The following is a 16,824-nucleotide window of genomic DNA, read 5'->3' as shown; positions in this document are numbered from 1 at the left end:
ACACAGCTGACAGTTGGCAGAGCTGGGATTTGAACCCATGCCCTCTGACTCCAAAGCCCAGGCCCTTTCCACTGAGCCACAGCAGCTTCAGTAGATACAAGAAAATGAAGTTGGACAGTCCATGTCCCACAGTCTAAATAAGGCAGGGAGAGGTCAAGTTTTGAATCCCCGTTTAAAGATAAGGAACCCAAGGCCCAGAGAACTTAAATGACTTGTCCATGGTTAGGTAGCTGGCAGGTGATTGAGCTGGGATTACAGCCCAGATGAATAGGTTCTAAAACACATGTTCTCCCATCTCCTTAGAATGTGAGCCCCATGTGGGACAGGGCTGTGTCCAATCTGGTTACCTTGTATTTACCCCAGCACCTAGTACAGTGTTTGGAACATAGTAAGCGCTTATTAGCAGTGCGGCCTGGTGGATGAAGCAGGGACCTGAAAGCCATATGGAAGTAGATTCTATTCCCGGTTCTGCCACTTGTCTGCAGTGTGACCTTAGGAAAATCACTTCTCTTCTCTGGGCCTGAGTTACTTCATCTGTAAAATGGGGATTAAGACTGTGAGCTCCATGTGGGGCATGGGCTGTATCTACACCCTCGCTTAGAACAGCTCCTGGAACATAGGAAGTGCTTAACAAATACCACAAAAACCCCCAAAACAAAACAAAAAGACTCCCATGACTATGTTTTTCCTACTAAGCCACACTGGTCATCAAGACTTAATACACTCGATTCTTCCTACCACATGCTTTGGCAAGAAGGCGATAATGGAATTAGAGAGCATTCTTCCTACATTTGCTTTGTACGGCCCAATTATTAAACAAACTGCATCTTTGACACCCCCCAACTGTCCCTTCAGTTCTTCTATTCCACTTGCACACTTCAGGACTCACGACCGCCCATAGCACCTATGGTCGTACTTTCTGTACCCTTATACTTAAACACCTACTCCCTTTTCCTTCTTCCTATCTTTGGTGTATTTTTTTAGCTTCTGCCTTCCCCATTACAGGGTAATCTCTTGAGGGCAGGGATTATGTTGTCTTTAGTCTGTAATACCATCTCAAGAGCTTAGTATAGAATTCCACTCAGGCACTCAATAAATGTGATTAATTGATTACCTTTCTGCATGTAAGTGGCCTCAGAATGGGCAATACTGAGAAGCAGCATGGCTCACTGGAAAGAGCACGGGCTTTGGAGTCAGAGGTCATGTTCAAATCCCGGCTCCGCCACTTGTCAGCTGTGTAACCTTGGGCAAGTCACTTAACTTCTCTGGGCCTCAGTTCCCTCATCTGTAAAATGGGGATTAAGACTGTGAGCCCCACGTGGGACAACCTGATCACCTTGCATCCTCCCCAGTGCTTAGAACAGTGCTTTGCACATAGCAAGCACTTAACAAATACCATCATTATTATGTGAGTTTTTCTTAACGTGAGGGTTTGTAGGAACACAGCCCTGACATTTTCAGAGAACAGGGTGTACATCCCTGAAAGGGTCCAAATCATACTTCACCAGCAAACCACCTCGAGAGCAGTTTAAGAATCTGGAATGATCTGGCCAACAGTTTTCCAGTACGTATGGAAACATTTCCTGAGACGTGACTGAGGGCTTAGTTCCTTCTGACTCAGAACTCCAGCAATGCTTCTTGATTGCAGTGACTAGATTTCCCAGAAGAAAAAAAAACTGGTATGCTGAAGTCATCAGCACCCCTTGTCCCTGGGTTTATTATCACCATTACTATCATTAGCAATTCATTGTGCACCTACTTTGTGCAGGGCAATGTACTAGACTCTGAGGGAAATTTCAAAAGAAGCAGTGTTTCCTAGTGGAAAGAGCACAGACCTGGGAATCAGAAGACCTAGGTTTCAATCCTACCTCTGCCATTGACCTGCTAGGTAAACTTGGGCAAGTCACATAACTTGCCTCAATTTCATCATCTGTAAAATGGGGATTCAATACCTACTCTCCCTGCCATCTAGCCTGTGAGTCTTATGTGAAACAGAAACTATGTCTGACCTGATTAACTTGTGTCTTCCTGAACACTTAATTTAGTATTTAGCACATTGTAAGCACTTAACCTGCCCACAAAGATCTTACAATTTCATGGAGGAGTAAGTTAACAGATGTTATGCAAAAATATTCCTTCAGGTACCTCAGTCATGCCGCCTAACAACCAAGATGATTGTAGAGAGTGGGTTCTTGGTGTGAAAGCTTTGACATTTTGTGTGACCTATAAACTTTTCCAAGGATATGGTAATACACCATCTAAAACCAGGGCTGTCCTGGCCCAATCAGGATGCCTGGACACCCTAGCCTTGTTTTTCACTTCTTAAACAAGGAGCAAATGGAGTTTTGAGAATGAAAACCTGGGCAGATGTCCCCTCTTGGAGTTTAATCTAGTTTCTCAACACAAACATCCGTTTAGATGCTTATTATTCAATCAGTCAATCATTAACAACCAATAAACTTTAACAAGCACTTATTGTGTACAGAGCTCTGTATGGTTGGGAGAGTGTAGTGCAACAGAGTGGGTAGACATGTTCCTTGCCCAAAAGGAGCTTACAGTCTAGAGAGAGAGACAGATGTTAAGTAACAATTATGTACAGAGCTTCTGTGGGGCTGAGATTAGGATGAATATCAAGTGCTTAAAGGTTATAGACTAAAGTACAAAGGGAACACGGAAGGGAGAGGGAGTTGGGGAAATGAGAGTTTAATTAGTGAAGACCTCTTGGAGGAGATGTGATTTTAATAAGGCTTTGAAGGTGGAGAGAATGGTAGTCTGCCATATATTGTTGGGGAGGGAGTTCTAGTCCAGAAACAGGATGTGGGCTAGGGGCCGGCAGCAAGAGAGATAAGATCAAGGTAGAGTGATAGGTTGCTGTTGGAGGTGCGCAGCATGCCAGGTGGATTGTGGTAGGAAATCAGCGAGGTAAGGTAGGAGGGGGTGAGCTGAATGAGTGCTTTAAAGCTGATGGTAAGGAGTTTTTGTTTGACATGGAGGTGCATGGGCAATCACTGGAGGTTCTTGAGGAGTGGGGTTATTTAGAATAGTTTTTTTTTAGAAAAATGATCTTGGCAACAGAGTGAAGTATGGTCTGGCGTGCTGAGAGGCAGGAGGCAGGGAGGTCAGCGAAGAGGCTGATGTAGTAATCAAGGTAGGATAGAATAAGTGCTTAGAACAGTGTAGTAGCAATTTGTATGGAAAGGAGAGAATGGCTTTTAGTAACGTTGTGACAACAGGATTTGGTGTCATTGAGTAAGTGGATTGAATGAGAACTGAGTTGAAGATAACATCAAGCCGGCAGGAAGATGAGGAGTTCTGTTTTGGACACAGTACATTTGTCCAGTGGAACATCCCAGTAGAGATGTCCTGAAGGCAGGAGGAAATGTGAGATTGCAGAGAAAAGGTCACGGCTGGAGAGAGAGATTTGAAAGTCATCTGTACAGAGATGGTAGTTGAAGCCGTGGGAGGGAATGAGTTCTCCAAGGAAATGGGTGTCGATTGAGAATAGAAGGGGGTCCTTGAGGGAGTCCCATAGAGGGTGGAAGTCAAAGGAGGAGCCTGAAAAAGAGACTGAGAGGGAGCAGCCGGAAAGTCGGGAGCAGCCAGAGACTGGCGAACCAAGAGAGGACAGTGTCGGTGAAGCCAAGATTAGATAATGTTTCAAGAAGAAGGGGGTGATCCTCAATGGCAAACGAGGAACAAGAGGAATGGTAGGAGAAAGATAACGTGGGTTTCCATAATTTCTCATTAGTTTTAGGGACCAGTCAAAGACAGGGTGGGGGTGGTGTGAGGGGAGAAGTGGTGGGAGAGAGAGTCGACCCAGGGGAATTTGGGAGAAGAATGGCAGGAGAGCAGAAGAGAAACACACAGTATTGGGAGCCCAGCTGTGCTGGTCTCCTTCCAGCTTCCACACTGAGGTTCCCTTCCCACCCTATCTACCCCTCAAGTCCTTCTGCCACCCTTAAGGTGATGTTGATGGTCTGAATTTCCCAATGCAGGACTAGGAGTTTCTGGCAACCAACCCATCCTTGTTGAGACATATATTTAAATTGTTCTCCTCTGTCCACTTTCTCTCTTAATTTGCTCTTCAGCACAAGTCCAAGGGCTCTAGCCTTCCTGTTCTTTTCTTTGACCCCAAAACGGAATGCCTCCTAAGAATGGGTTCTGCCTGTGTCCTTGGCAAAGTATGTCAAGACAAAAAAAAAATGTATGTTTTTATTTCCTGGTCCTCTTACTTGGCTTGTTTTGGGAAGGGAGTTAATGTCACTATGAGGCCTGAGTCCTCTTTTCCCTAGGCACGTAACCACCCTGGAAGCAGCAGGGCTGTGCCCTGACAAGTGGCTTGTCCTGTTGTGATGATAGGCGTTACCTCAGAGGTGAGGTACTGTGTACTGACGTACTGACGGAGCTGTAAGAGTTGAGTCAGTGATGGATGGAAATAGGCCAGCTAATTGCGCACATTTTAACACTGTGTCGTCAGCAACGCAAATGTGTTATTCTGTGAATTGGTTGAGATACACAATAAGAGGCATTTCTCAGAGTTTTATCATCATGATAATGTAACTGGGTGTTGTCTCACTGTGAATAATGAGTTGTTTATGGAAAATATGCCTTCAATGTGGACACTGGTAATTTAGTCTCGTGCATTTTCTTTGGAACTTCTGTCAGATGTGTTCTTAAATTATCAGTGAAGCAAGAGGAGTCTTAATTTCTCTGCTTATGTTTGAACTGCTTCTGGTTGGTGTTTTATTGAATGTTGTTCAGTTAGGGTGCAAAGCCTAGGATTTTGAGTGTATTAGAATATCCTAATTCATTTTTGATTAGATAGTACGATCACAGATTGTAAAATGCATTAATGAGAGACACAGTTTTAGTAGTATTTGTTAAGCACACACTATGTGCCAAGCACTCTATTAGGTGCTGGGGTAGGTACAAAACAATCAGAGTGGACATAATCCATGTCCCACAGAGGGCTCACAGTCTTAATCCCCGTTTTACAGATAAGGTAACTGAGGCACAGAGAAGTTAAGTGACCTGCTCAAGGTCACAAAGCAGACAAGTGGCAGAGCTGGAATTAGAACCCAGGTCCTCTGATTCCCAGGCCTGTGCTCTATCCACTGGGCCACACTGCTTCTCAAGAAGTTTACAAGAAACTATGAAATAACTCTGAAATGAATCTATCCCTACAGTGTTCCTTGTACATATTTACTATTCTATTTAGTTAATGATGAGCATATAGTTTTAATTCTATTTATTCTGACGATTTTGACACCTGTCTACATGTTTTGTTGTCTGTCTCCCCCTTCTAGACTGTGAGCCCGTTGCTGGGTAGGGACCGTCTCTATATGTTGCCGACTTGTACTTCCCAAGCGCTTAGTACAGTGCTCTGCACACAGTAAGCACTCAGTAAATACAGTAGAATGAATGAATGAATGGTCCATAGATTTCCAAACACTTATTGTGGCAAGATCATATTTAGACCACATTAATCTCTTCTGAGGTAGCATGGCCTAATCAAACAATTATATTTATTGATCGTTCACTGCATACAGAGCCCTGAACTAAGTGCTTGGGAGAGTATGGTATAATAGAGTTGGTAGATGCGTTTCATGCCCACAAGAAGCTTCTGGTCAAGAGGCCTAGGAAGAAGAGCACAGGACTGGGAATCAAGAGACCTGCGTTTTAGTGTCTGCTTTGCCGCTAGCCTGCTGTGTGATCTAGGGCAAATCACATAACTTATTTGGGCTACAGTTTCCTCATCTGAAGAATAAGGATAAAATACCTGTTTTCCCTCCCTCTTTGACTGTGAGCTTCATATGGGACAGAAGCTGTCTGATCTAATTATCTTGATTTTTCTCCCATTGCTTAGCACACAGAAAGTACTTAATGAATGCCATCATTATTATTATTATTCTAGTTATTATCTCATCCACCATACTGGGAAACTCCAGTTTAAAATGGGGCTGGTGCATATTACCAGATGGTGGTTACTGTGAGTCCAGAGACAAGTGTTGGGGTTCGGGGTAGTGGTCACTCGCCACATCATTGGTAATTAGAAATCTGTGTTGAATTGGATTAAAGAAGGCAGATTGCTAGTGAGGAGGAGCTCAGGGTGGGGCATAGAGACAGAGAGGAATGCCCCTTTCTGCTTTGAAAGAAACCTCCCCCTTCCTCCCCCATCATCTTGTTCCTCCTCTGAGAAACAGGGACCTCGTGAGTTTAGTGGTTTATAGTCTAGTTGCCAAATTCCCTTTCCCTCTGGAAGTGATTCCGGTATGTTTTCTATCTCCTGGTTTCAGAGGGCTTGTAATTACATCACTAAAATGCCTAAGTGCCTTTCTGCTACCATTTACTCCAAATGCTACTGGCAGCAGCACAGGGATTACCCTTGTAAACTGGAACCACATGGGCTACGTTCCTCGGAATGCCGACAGGGCTAATAAAACCCATTTTTAATGGAAAGGTGACAAACACATTTTCAGAGCATCCCCCCCCCCCCCCGAGATGGAGGAGCTATAAAATTGGTTCAGATTACTGGAAGAGGCCCCATTAAGCCTGGTGAATTACGGCCTGCATTATTCTACTGCAGAGTCACTGCAGATATCCTGTTGTGGATTTGCAAACCTTCCCGCTTTCAACTGCTCTATCCCAGCGAATGAGGCCCAAGTGAGAGGGCGATGGCAGCCACAGGACTGAATTGGGAGTTGGGGACAGTGCTGGGAGGTGGAAGAGAGCAAGCTTCACTTTCCATGCTTCTGGCTGCTTCGTCTGTCAAATGGGAATGGGGATATTTGCTTCCAGATCAGATGTGAAAGGCACTCAAGACCCTTCAGTGAAATGAATTTGTTTTCCACATGAATTTAAAGCTGCATGGTAAAGTGGCTTCCAAGAGCTCTTACTTCCAAGTGATACTGAAACAATGTAAATTTGGTTCCTGTACTTCCCCACCCATTGCCTCAATTTTGAGCCCTTTCCACTCTCATTAATGTGATCGTTAACAATATCATTTTATCTCTCGTGAAGGTTGCTGGACATGGATGGCGAAATGACCAAATTTGCCAGTTACTATGCCGGAGCTGGTTTTGCAGTATTTATCTTAGGATACTTCCAAGTCAGTATCTCCCATCCCTATTTTTTTTATAGGTGAAACTCTTGAAGTTAAGAATTTACAACAGAGACTTCTCACTAACTTATATTAATGTCTGTCTCTCCCTCTAATAATAATAATAATAATGGCATTTATTAAGCGCTTACTATGTGCAAAGCACTATTCTAAGCGCTGGTATACTGTAAGCTCGTTGTGAGAAGGGAACATGTCTGTTCATTGTTACACTGTACTCTCCTAAGTGTTTAGTAGTGCTCCGCACTCAGTAAGCCCTCAATAAATGTGAATCAATCAATCAATCAATCGTATTTATTGAGCGCTTACTGTATGCAGAGCACTGTACTAAGCGCTTGGGAAGTACAAGTTGGCAACATATAGAGACAGTCCCTACCCAACAGTGGGCTCACAGTCTAAATGAATGAGTGAATGAATGAATGGATGAACTAATTGTTCACTTGTCAGAAAATGCAAATGGCAAATCCCTGGTATGCACTTGGCTCTGTAGCCCCTCAGCACTTGACATTCCACCCACCCTCTAAGTGCTTGATAGTCAGCCACCCTCACCCCCACAGCACTTAAATGCAGAGCCTTACACTTTACCATTTCCCCTCTCTGTAATTTATTTTAATGTCGGTCTCCCTGACTAAACTCTAAACTCCTTGTGGGCAGGGATCGTGCCTATCAACTCTGTTGAACCGTACTCTCCCAAGGGCTTAGTACAGTGTTCTGCAGGGAGTAAGTGCTCAATAGCTACGACTGATGGGTTGACTTTGGGTCTAATTCCATGTGGATCTCTTTGAAGGCCAGAATTCTTCTCTGATCCCTATAACCACTTCAGATTGATGTGAAGGGAAGGAAATGAGGACTGTTCAACCAGACTAGTTTAGAAGGTGGGAATCACCTAGGCCAGTGGGTCCAGAGCACTGTCCTCCTCTACTCGGCGCTTAGAACAGTGCTTTGCACATAGCGCTTAATAAATGCCATTATTATTATTATTATTATTATTATTATTACTGTCCACACTGTCTCACCGTCTTTGTTCCTGGGGAAGTGTGCCCCCCACTGGCCTTGGGTAGAAGTGCAAGGGGATGGGAAATAGTGCAATGGCTTTCTTTTCCTTTACAGCTAAAAGCAGCGCAGGAAGACTGATATTCTCCTTTTGTGTTTTAGTGAAAATTCCCCTAACGTTGTTCAAATGATTTACTAAGACACTTTCACTAAAATCAATGTCAGTTGTATTTACTGAGCGTGTGTTATGTGCAGAGCACTGTATGTAGCGCTTGGGAGAGTACATCAGGATTAGCAGACATGTTCCCTGGCCATAATGAGTTTACAGTCTAAACTAAACTAAACTAAATAAATTAGTAATTTATATCAGAGAAACCACCAAACTTTCATCTGTAAAATGGGGATTAAGACTGCGAGCCCCACGTGAGACAACCTGATCACCTTGTATCCCCCAGTGCTTAGAACAGTGCTTTGCACATAGTAAGCACTAAATAAATGCTATTATTATTATTAATAAAACCCAATCGAAATCCCCTAGATATTTTTTTTGAAGTTTGACTGACTGATGATTTTCTATATAATTTCCTGGACCAATAAATGGAACACAATAAGAATAATAGTAACTGTTCAGTGTTTTCTTTGTACGACACATTGTATTAAACACTGGGGTAGATACAGTATATGCAGTTCAAGTTTCCATATTTTCATTTGGAGATGATTTTCTTGGCTTCCATTCCTATGCCTTGCCTGTGGTGCTCTGTCCATGTGGAATAATTATATTTCTGTATTAAGTTATGGGCTGTAAATGATCCAGACTTATCTCACACCCTCTCAAAAGCCTTACACTCTCCTAGAGGCTATTCAAGAACAGATTAATAGATATGGTATTTGCAGCTGGGCTCCAATTTCTCTGATTTCTTACCAAACTGGCTTCTCATTACTTGCATTTCTCAGGCACAAGATAATACTGAAGAAGTCATCTATTACAGTTCTTTGCTCATTTTGGAAAAATGAATAAGGAAAACTATTTTTTGTGTATTTTTTCCTACTTTGGAGGAAAAAAATATTAATTCCCTTCTGAGAGAGACTTCAGCTTCACATTTATGTTTACCTGCACATGATACTGTGCTAGATGCTGTACACGGTGACTTCAACAGATAAAGACCGATTCAAGTAGAAAGTGTCGATACAGACAGACTTCCAGGGATAATTGTAATAATTAATTATTTGTTGTAGCAAAGATTTGTGTTTGGAGATCTTGGAAGCATTTGTGACTTCTTCAGAAATAGAAGTGAAGTTAATAAAAGCCACATGACAATAAGCAGCTGAGGGGTACCCTGTTCAGAGTAGATTTTGGAAAGATTACAGTATTTGTGGTGCTAAAAATTTGCCAATTGTTTTTCTTCTAATCCAACCACAACTCTGAAAATATTTTTTCTTATTAAAGTGAAGTTTGAAGAAATGATATGCTAACATGATATCTCCAACCTACCTTGATCCTTTCCCAGATACGCTTTTGGGTCATTGCTGCAGCCCGTCAGATTCAGAAAATAAGAAAAGCTTACTTTAGAAATGTGATGCGAATGGAAATTGGATGGTTTGACTGTACTTCAGTGGGAGAATTGAACACAAGAATCTCAGAGTAAGTAGATTACCTGAATTCATATGACCTTAGTAAAGAGAAGCCCGATTTTCTATAACATGAAAAGTATTTTCCTGAGTTGGAACCTGGTTTGAAGCTTATAAAAAAAAATCACAAAGGATGTGGCAGGGAAAATACGAAATTGTAGTCACCAAATTCCACAATACCTACCTACACATGGGAGGACCCATCAAAGCTTGAAATCTACAGGTTTAAAATAAACAAAAGTAAAACACTTTCACATAGATGGCAATAGTATGGCTACTGAGCACCAACTAAATGCAGTGTACTGTGTGTTGTTGAGAACCAACTTAAATGCAGTGCACTGCATGTTATTGAACATTTACTAAATACCGTGCTCTGTACTAAGGGCTTGGGAAGAACAACTGAAGCAGGTCAAGCTGTTTGAAATTAATTATCACTGAAATTAGGGCTAACCAATTTCAGAAGGAATGTTAGAGGGAAACATTAGGGATGTTAGGAGGCTTTAGAAGGGTTAAATAGCTATATGGTATATAGGCTTGGGTAATGAATTATCGGGAAGAGCTGGAGATGTTAGCTGGTATATCTCCCATCAGAAGGATTGGTGTTAAGGCCACAAATGTACTGGTCCCTGGAGTATCATTTGTTGGAGCTTTTTTACAAGGGAATAAAGGCCTTTAATGTACGGATAGTTTCAAGTATGATTCCAGATGAAATGATAAATTAAACGTAGCACATCAGGAGAATTGGGACACCTTTAAATTCTAAGTTGCAAAGATGCTACTCGGCTCACGAAAGCATATTTTCTCCTTTGACTGGTGTGGCAATCAAAATAATAAATGAAAAGGCAAACCATTACCAGAAATATAGTGCCCAAGTATGACAACAAAAGGATGTAGAATAGTTTCCAAAGAGTTACTTAGTTTAGACTATAGAAGACCCACGTGGCCTAATGGAAAGAGTCTGGGCCTGGGAGTACGAGGATTTAGGTTCTAATCCCAGCTCAGCCACTTGCCTACTGTGTGACCTTGGGTAAGTCATTTAATGTCTCTGTGCCTCATTTTCCTCAACCGTAAAATGGGGATTCAGTGCCTGTTCTCCCTCCCTTTTAGACCGTGAGCCCCATATGGGACAGGGACGAGGTCTGATTAACTTGTATCTACTCCAGCACTTAACAAATACCATAAAAAACATTAAAAAAATGTTTGAGGGAAGATTCAGGACAGCTCCCAAGGATGAGATAGGTATGGTGGAAGCCAGTTGCAACCTATTGGGCACCAAGTTGAAGTAAGGGGAACTAGAACCCGGAGAAGTGGGCTTATACCACCTCAAGAGGAATCCATTTAGACATAGGGAAGAGCTGGGTTGTCAGGGAGAATAAAAGAGCTCCTCCCTGTAAACCTTTCAGAAAGATAGGCATAGAACAGTCGTGGATGGTTTAGAAGCTGCCTGCCTGAAGACGGAGGGGGCCTGGGCTCAGTGACCTCCCCTGGCCCGTTATGGTCACTGGCTGGAAGGTGGTGGGGTGGGCGTGGGGGGCATGGTCCTAAAGCCTTGAAGGTGGAAGTGGGAGAAGAAAGTGGAACCATTAAAAGGGGAAGAGCAGAAGCATGGGAAAGTGGTACATGTAATCCACTGAATTGTTTGAGATTGCAACTTTTCTTATTCACAGTGACATTAACAAAATTAACGATGCCATGGCAGATCAAGTAGCCATTTTCATACAGCGCATCACCACCTGCATATGTGGATTCCTTATGGGATTTTCTAGTGGATGGAAACTGACCTTGGTCATCATATCTGTCAGTCCTTTCCTAGGGTTTGGAGCAGCCATCATTGGCCTGGTGAGATTCAGAAGCCTCTATTCAATTAGATGAGAACGTTATTCTTAACATGAATTAAAAACTAGATTCTATTTGATTCCATAGTAATTACATCATTAGACCTACATTATCGTTTTTATTCTATTAGATAATTTATGAACCAAAATGCCCATTCTACTTCTGGGCTAGATGGAGTCTTACTCTCACATTTATCAATCTTTTAAATCATTTTAATCAATCAAATGTAGTTATTGAGCACCTATTTTCTGCAGAGCACTGTACTAAACACTTAATAGTGTATGATAGAAATTCTAGATATGATCTGTGTCCTCAAGGAACGTACAGCCGAGCAAGGGAGACAAGCACTGAAACTTATTTTTCTTACTCCGCAAGAGCTTTCATTTTGTCTGTCTTCTACCTCCAAGATACATAGTCTATTCTTCCCCACCGACTCATTATTCAAACTACTCCTTATATCTGCATTATTTTTATTTTGCTTTTTCATTCATCTTGGCATTGCTGATACTTTTTTATTATTTTGTTTCCTACAAAAAAGGCTGCTCCTAGAGGATGATGGGCCCTGGGATTAACTTACTGGGACATAGAACCCCACTGCTTAGGAAGGGGAAAGAAGAGAGGAGAGGATTTAAAGAGTGAAAGTTTTGTCTTCCAGTTTCTTCCCACCTCCCTGCCCTTCCTGCTGTACTCTGAATTGCCCTGGGACAAAGGGACGGTAGTACTAGTAATAGTAGTAGCATTCAGTGATTGTCGACTGGATGCAACACACTGTGCTAAGTGCACAGGAAGTACGAAATCAGCAAATGACACATTCCCTGCCCACAGCAAACAAAAGCTCCAAATCCCTGGTGCTTTGTTGCTCCCCGGCCCCTTTCCCGCTGCCTCACGTGGTGGCAGCTCTTCTGGAGGGGCAGGGCTCTTGAGGATGTCTAGAGTGTTGGCAGGACTCCAGATGGCCAAGGGCCACTTTCCCTAGAGGCCTCCCCTACTCGAAGAATAGATACCCGTTGCCACCCAGGGAAGCAAGGGAAAGGCCCTCACCTCTCCCCACCACTCAATTCCTCCCCCTGCCACCCCACATGACAGCAGTTTCCAGAGACCAGCCCTGGAGGAGGCCCCGGGCTCCCTGGAGTGAAGGCCAGAGGCCACTAGTCTGGTCAGCTGTACCTGGCAGAAAGGAATAGGAATGCCCTCCCTCCGCCCATCCTCCAAGCTAGCTCTCTTCCTCCCTTCAAGGCCCTACTGAGAGCTCACCTCCTCCAGGAGGCCTTCCCAGACTGAGCCCCTTCCTTCCTCTCCCCCTCATCCCCCTCTCCATCCCCCCCATCTTACCTCCTTTCCTTCCCCACAGAACCTGTATATATGTATATATGTTTGTACATATTTATTACTCTATTTTACTTGTACATATCTATTCTATTTATTTTATTTTGTTAGTATGTTTGGTTTTGTTCTCTGTCTCCCCCTTTTAGACTGTGAGCCCACTATTGGGTAGGGACTGTCTCTATATGTTGCCAACTTGGACTTCCCAAGCTCTTAGTACAGTGCTCTGCACACAGTAAGCGCTCAATAAATACGATTGATTGATTGATTGATTGATTAACGGATGCATGAGTATGGAGGCTGTTTGACTAAGTTTGGGTTTCTGTCCCATCCTGTGGTTATTAGAGTGTGGCAAAATTGACTGGCAAAGAGTTAAAGGCATACGCAAAAGCTGGAGCTGTGGCTGACGAGGTGCTTTCATCCATCAGGACCGTGGCTGCCTTTGGTGGGGAAAAGAAAGAAACCAAAAGGTCGGTCTGCTTCATTTTTTCTGATTCTCTGAGATTTTACTTCCGTAATCTTCCCTTTCTTCTTCTCTGAATTAGGATCCCTTTAGTCACTAACACACTGGCATAGGTGTTATTGGTAACACACTCACCACTGTGGAACCCATAAATAATTAAATGTAATGTTTATTCCTGGGATTTTAATGGGGCCACCCGATTAATTAGAAAATGGCAAGATTGGGACTGGAGGAATAGGGAAGCAATCATTCAATAGTATTGAGTGCTTACTGGGTGCAGAACACTCTACTAAGCACTTGGGAGAATACAGTATAAGAATATAAGAAGCACGAAAACACTGTTGGACCCCATGACCAGTGCTCATCCCATTGAGTTTCTGAGCTGGCTGCAGGGCTCCGAGAACTTTTGACTAAGGAATAGGCAATAATGGTGGTGGTGCATGGGTCCTGCCATTTTAGTATCCCAGGATTTAGAAGTCTTACTGGGGAGACGTGGGGGGAGGGGGCTTCCAAAAACAGCAGGGAGCCCAATGGGAAGAGTGCTTGCTTGGGAGTCGGGATACCTGGGTTCTAATCCTTGCCACCTGCCTGCTCTGTGACCTTGGACAAGTCTCTCTGTACCCCAGTTTTCTCATCTGTAAAACAGGAATTAAATATGTTTTCCCTCCTACTTACACTGAGCCCCATGTGGGACCGGGACTGTATTTCATCTGATTATCTTGTAGCTACCCCAGCGGTTAGTGTGGGGTGTGGCACATAGTGAGCTCTTAACAAGAAAAACTATTATTGTTGTATTATCATTGTTATTTTATTATTGCTATCAATAGAAAGCCACTGCCATCCCTACTGCTTCCCCCAATGTCTCCCCACATCACTTCCCTGCCTGACTGGTCTTCTAACCCCTGAAGTGTTGATCTGATGGGTTCTGTTACATAGCAATGCCACCATTCAGCATGATGAGGTATTTCTTGCCTTGATGGGGAGTGGAGGGGACACCATGGGGGAAGACTTGAGGAGGGGGCACCTTGGGGCAAAAGGATAACCTGCAGGAGGGAGAACCCAGGTGAGGCCCCGCGATTTCAGCCACCTCAAGCCTTGGCCCATTCTCAAACCTGTCTTGGGGAAGATATATATCCCTTTATACTCCCAGGTCATTAGAAATACTAGTCACAAATTGGATATGTAACTCAGTCTCCTGGGTTATGTCTATTCTAGGCACAGATCCCATTTTAATAACACCTGACTGATTTTAAAGAAGACATGGCATTTGCAGGGGGTCCCCAGGGTGTGATTTATTAAATTGTGCCATATTCCTTTTGGATTTTAGGCACAATTTATATGCCAGTGAAAAACTCAATTTGGGGGTAGGCACTCATTCAAAAGATTAATTTGCAGTGTAAACAGAAAAAATAAATCATCATACAGCCCAAGGATAAGCACTAGTCATTACTCCACAATGTAGACACAGACTTATGTCAAGTCTACAGTAGACAGTTGGCTTTTCCCAAGTAATTTTTCAGTAGGAAGGTGCATTTTAGCAACAATGTCAGATTGGGGAAAGCCTGATACTTATCTTATGTCTGTAGTGAACACTGTAGACACCAGGAAAGGAAACCTCTGCCCTTGAATGTGTGCCTTCTAAATACTAAATATTCACCCTTCCAACCCCCATAGTAGTCATACCCAGACCTTTAGCTGAAGAGAGAATGTTCCTTGAAGTCAGGGACATATCTCTATTGTACTATCCCAAGTGCTTAGTTCGATACTTTGCACACAGCAAGTGCTCAGTAAGTATTATTGATTGATCAAACGATAGTACCCTCCCCCACCCACCCACCCGCCAACCCCAAGCTCATCCCAGGAACCCTTACATCCTTCTGAATAATAGAAAGCGTCTCAGGGTTGACATCGCCCATCTATTCCACAAAGCAGCTACAGTCAGGTGTGCTCCTGAGCCAATCAGACATAGTGGATTCAGAAGGATGTGGGTTCTAATCCCTGCTCCGCCACTTGGCTGCTCCGTGACCTTGGGCAAATCATTTAATGTCTCTGTGCCTCAGTTATCTCATCTGTAAAATGATGTTTAAGACGGAGCCCTACGTGGGACAAGGACTGTGTCCAACTTGATTTGCTTGCGTCTACCCCAAGTGCTTAGTATAGTGCTGGGCACATCATAAGCACTTAACAAATACCATAAAAAAGCAAACCTTTCTGATCTCCCATCCTCCTGTCTCTCCCCACTTCAGTCTATACTTTACTCTGTTGCCTGGATTATCTTTGCTCGAAAATGCTCTGGGCATGTCACTCCCCTCCTCAAAAATCTCCAGTGGTTGCTTGTCAACCTTCGAATGAAGCAAAAACTCCTCACTCTCAGCTTCAAGACTCCATCACCTTGCCCCCTCCTACCTCACCTCACTTCTCTCCTTCTACAGCCCAGCCTGCATACTCCGCTCCTCTGCTGCTAACGTCCTCACTGTGCCTCGTTCTCCCCTGTCTAGCCGTCGACCCCTGGCCCACGTCCTTCCTCTGGCCTGGAATGCCCTCCCTCCACACATAATAATAATAATAATTTTGGTATTTGTTAAGCGCGTACTATGTGCCAAGCACACATCTGCCAAACTAGCTCTCTTCCTCCCTTCAAAGCCCTACTGAGAGCTCACCTCCTCCAGGAGGCCTTCCCAGACTGAGCCCCCCTTTTTCCTCCCCTCCTCCTTCTCCCCTCCCCATCACCCCCTCCCTCCTCTGCCCTACCCCTTTCCCCTCCCCACAGTACTTGTATAATAATAATAATAATGACAGCATTTATTAAGTGCTTACTATGTGCAAAGCACTGTTCTAAGTGCTGGGGAGGTTACAAGGTGATCAGGTTGTCCCATGGGGGGCTGACAGTCTTAATCCCCATTTTACAGACGAGGGAACTGAGGCCCAGAGAAGTGAAGTGACTTGCCCAAAGTCACACAGCTGACAAGTGGCGGAGCCGGGATTTGAACCCATGACCTCTGACTCCAAAGCCCATGCTCTTTCCACTGAGCCATGCTGCTTCTCTATATTGTATATATTTGTATATATTTCTACACATTTATTACCCTATTTTATGTCTACATATTTACTATATTTATTTTATTAATGATGTATATATAGCTATAATTCTATTTATTCTGATGGTATTGATACCTGTCTACTTGTTTTGTTTTGTTGTCTGTCTCCTCCGTCTAGACTGTGAGCCCGTTGTTGGGTAGGGACCATCTCTATATGTTGCCGATTTGTACTTTCCAAGAGCTTAGTACAGTGCTCTGCACACAGTAAGCGCTCAATAAATTTGATTGAATGAATGAAACAACAAAAACAAAAAAAAACCCTCACTCTATCCCTCTACAGAGTGTCTTAGCCTGAATTACCTGGGTGGTTGCCTCAGCTCTCTATTCCTTACTGCCAGGGAAGTCACAGCTTTCATCAGGACCAT

The 16,824-nt window shown here is 43.4% G+C and overlaps 1 protein-coding gene across 1 annotated transcript in view; it reads left to right on the top strand.

The window, feature by feature from the left end:
- ABCB11 (ATP binding cassette subfamily B member 11) overlaps positions 1-16,824 on the top strand; it is a 69,018-nt gene that overhangs the window by 13,780 nt on the left and 38,414 nt on the right. Inside the window, exons 6-9 of the mRNA XM_038751569.1 lie at positions 7,021-7,108; positions 9,619-9,752; positions 11,407-11,578; positions 13,244-13,368. Of these exons, the coding sequence (XP_038607497.1) occupies positions 7,021-7,108; positions 9,619-9,752; positions 11,407-11,578; positions 13,244-13,368 (519 nt within the window). The remainder of the gene's footprint in view (positions 1-7,020; positions 7,109-9,618; positions 9,753-11,406; positions 11,579-13,243; positions 13,369-16,824) is intronic.

Source organism: Tachyglossus aculeatus, chromosome 9 (assembly GCF_015852505.1).
Source record: "Tachyglossus aculeatus isolate mTacAcu1 chromosome 9, mTacAcu1.pri, whole genome shotgun sequence".
NCBI lineage: Eukaryota > Metazoa > Chordata > Mammalia > Monotremata > Tachyglossidae > Tachyglossus > Tachyglossus aculeatus.
Note: the sequence above shows the minus strand (reverse complement) of the source record. Positions and strands in the feature narration are given on the sequence as shown.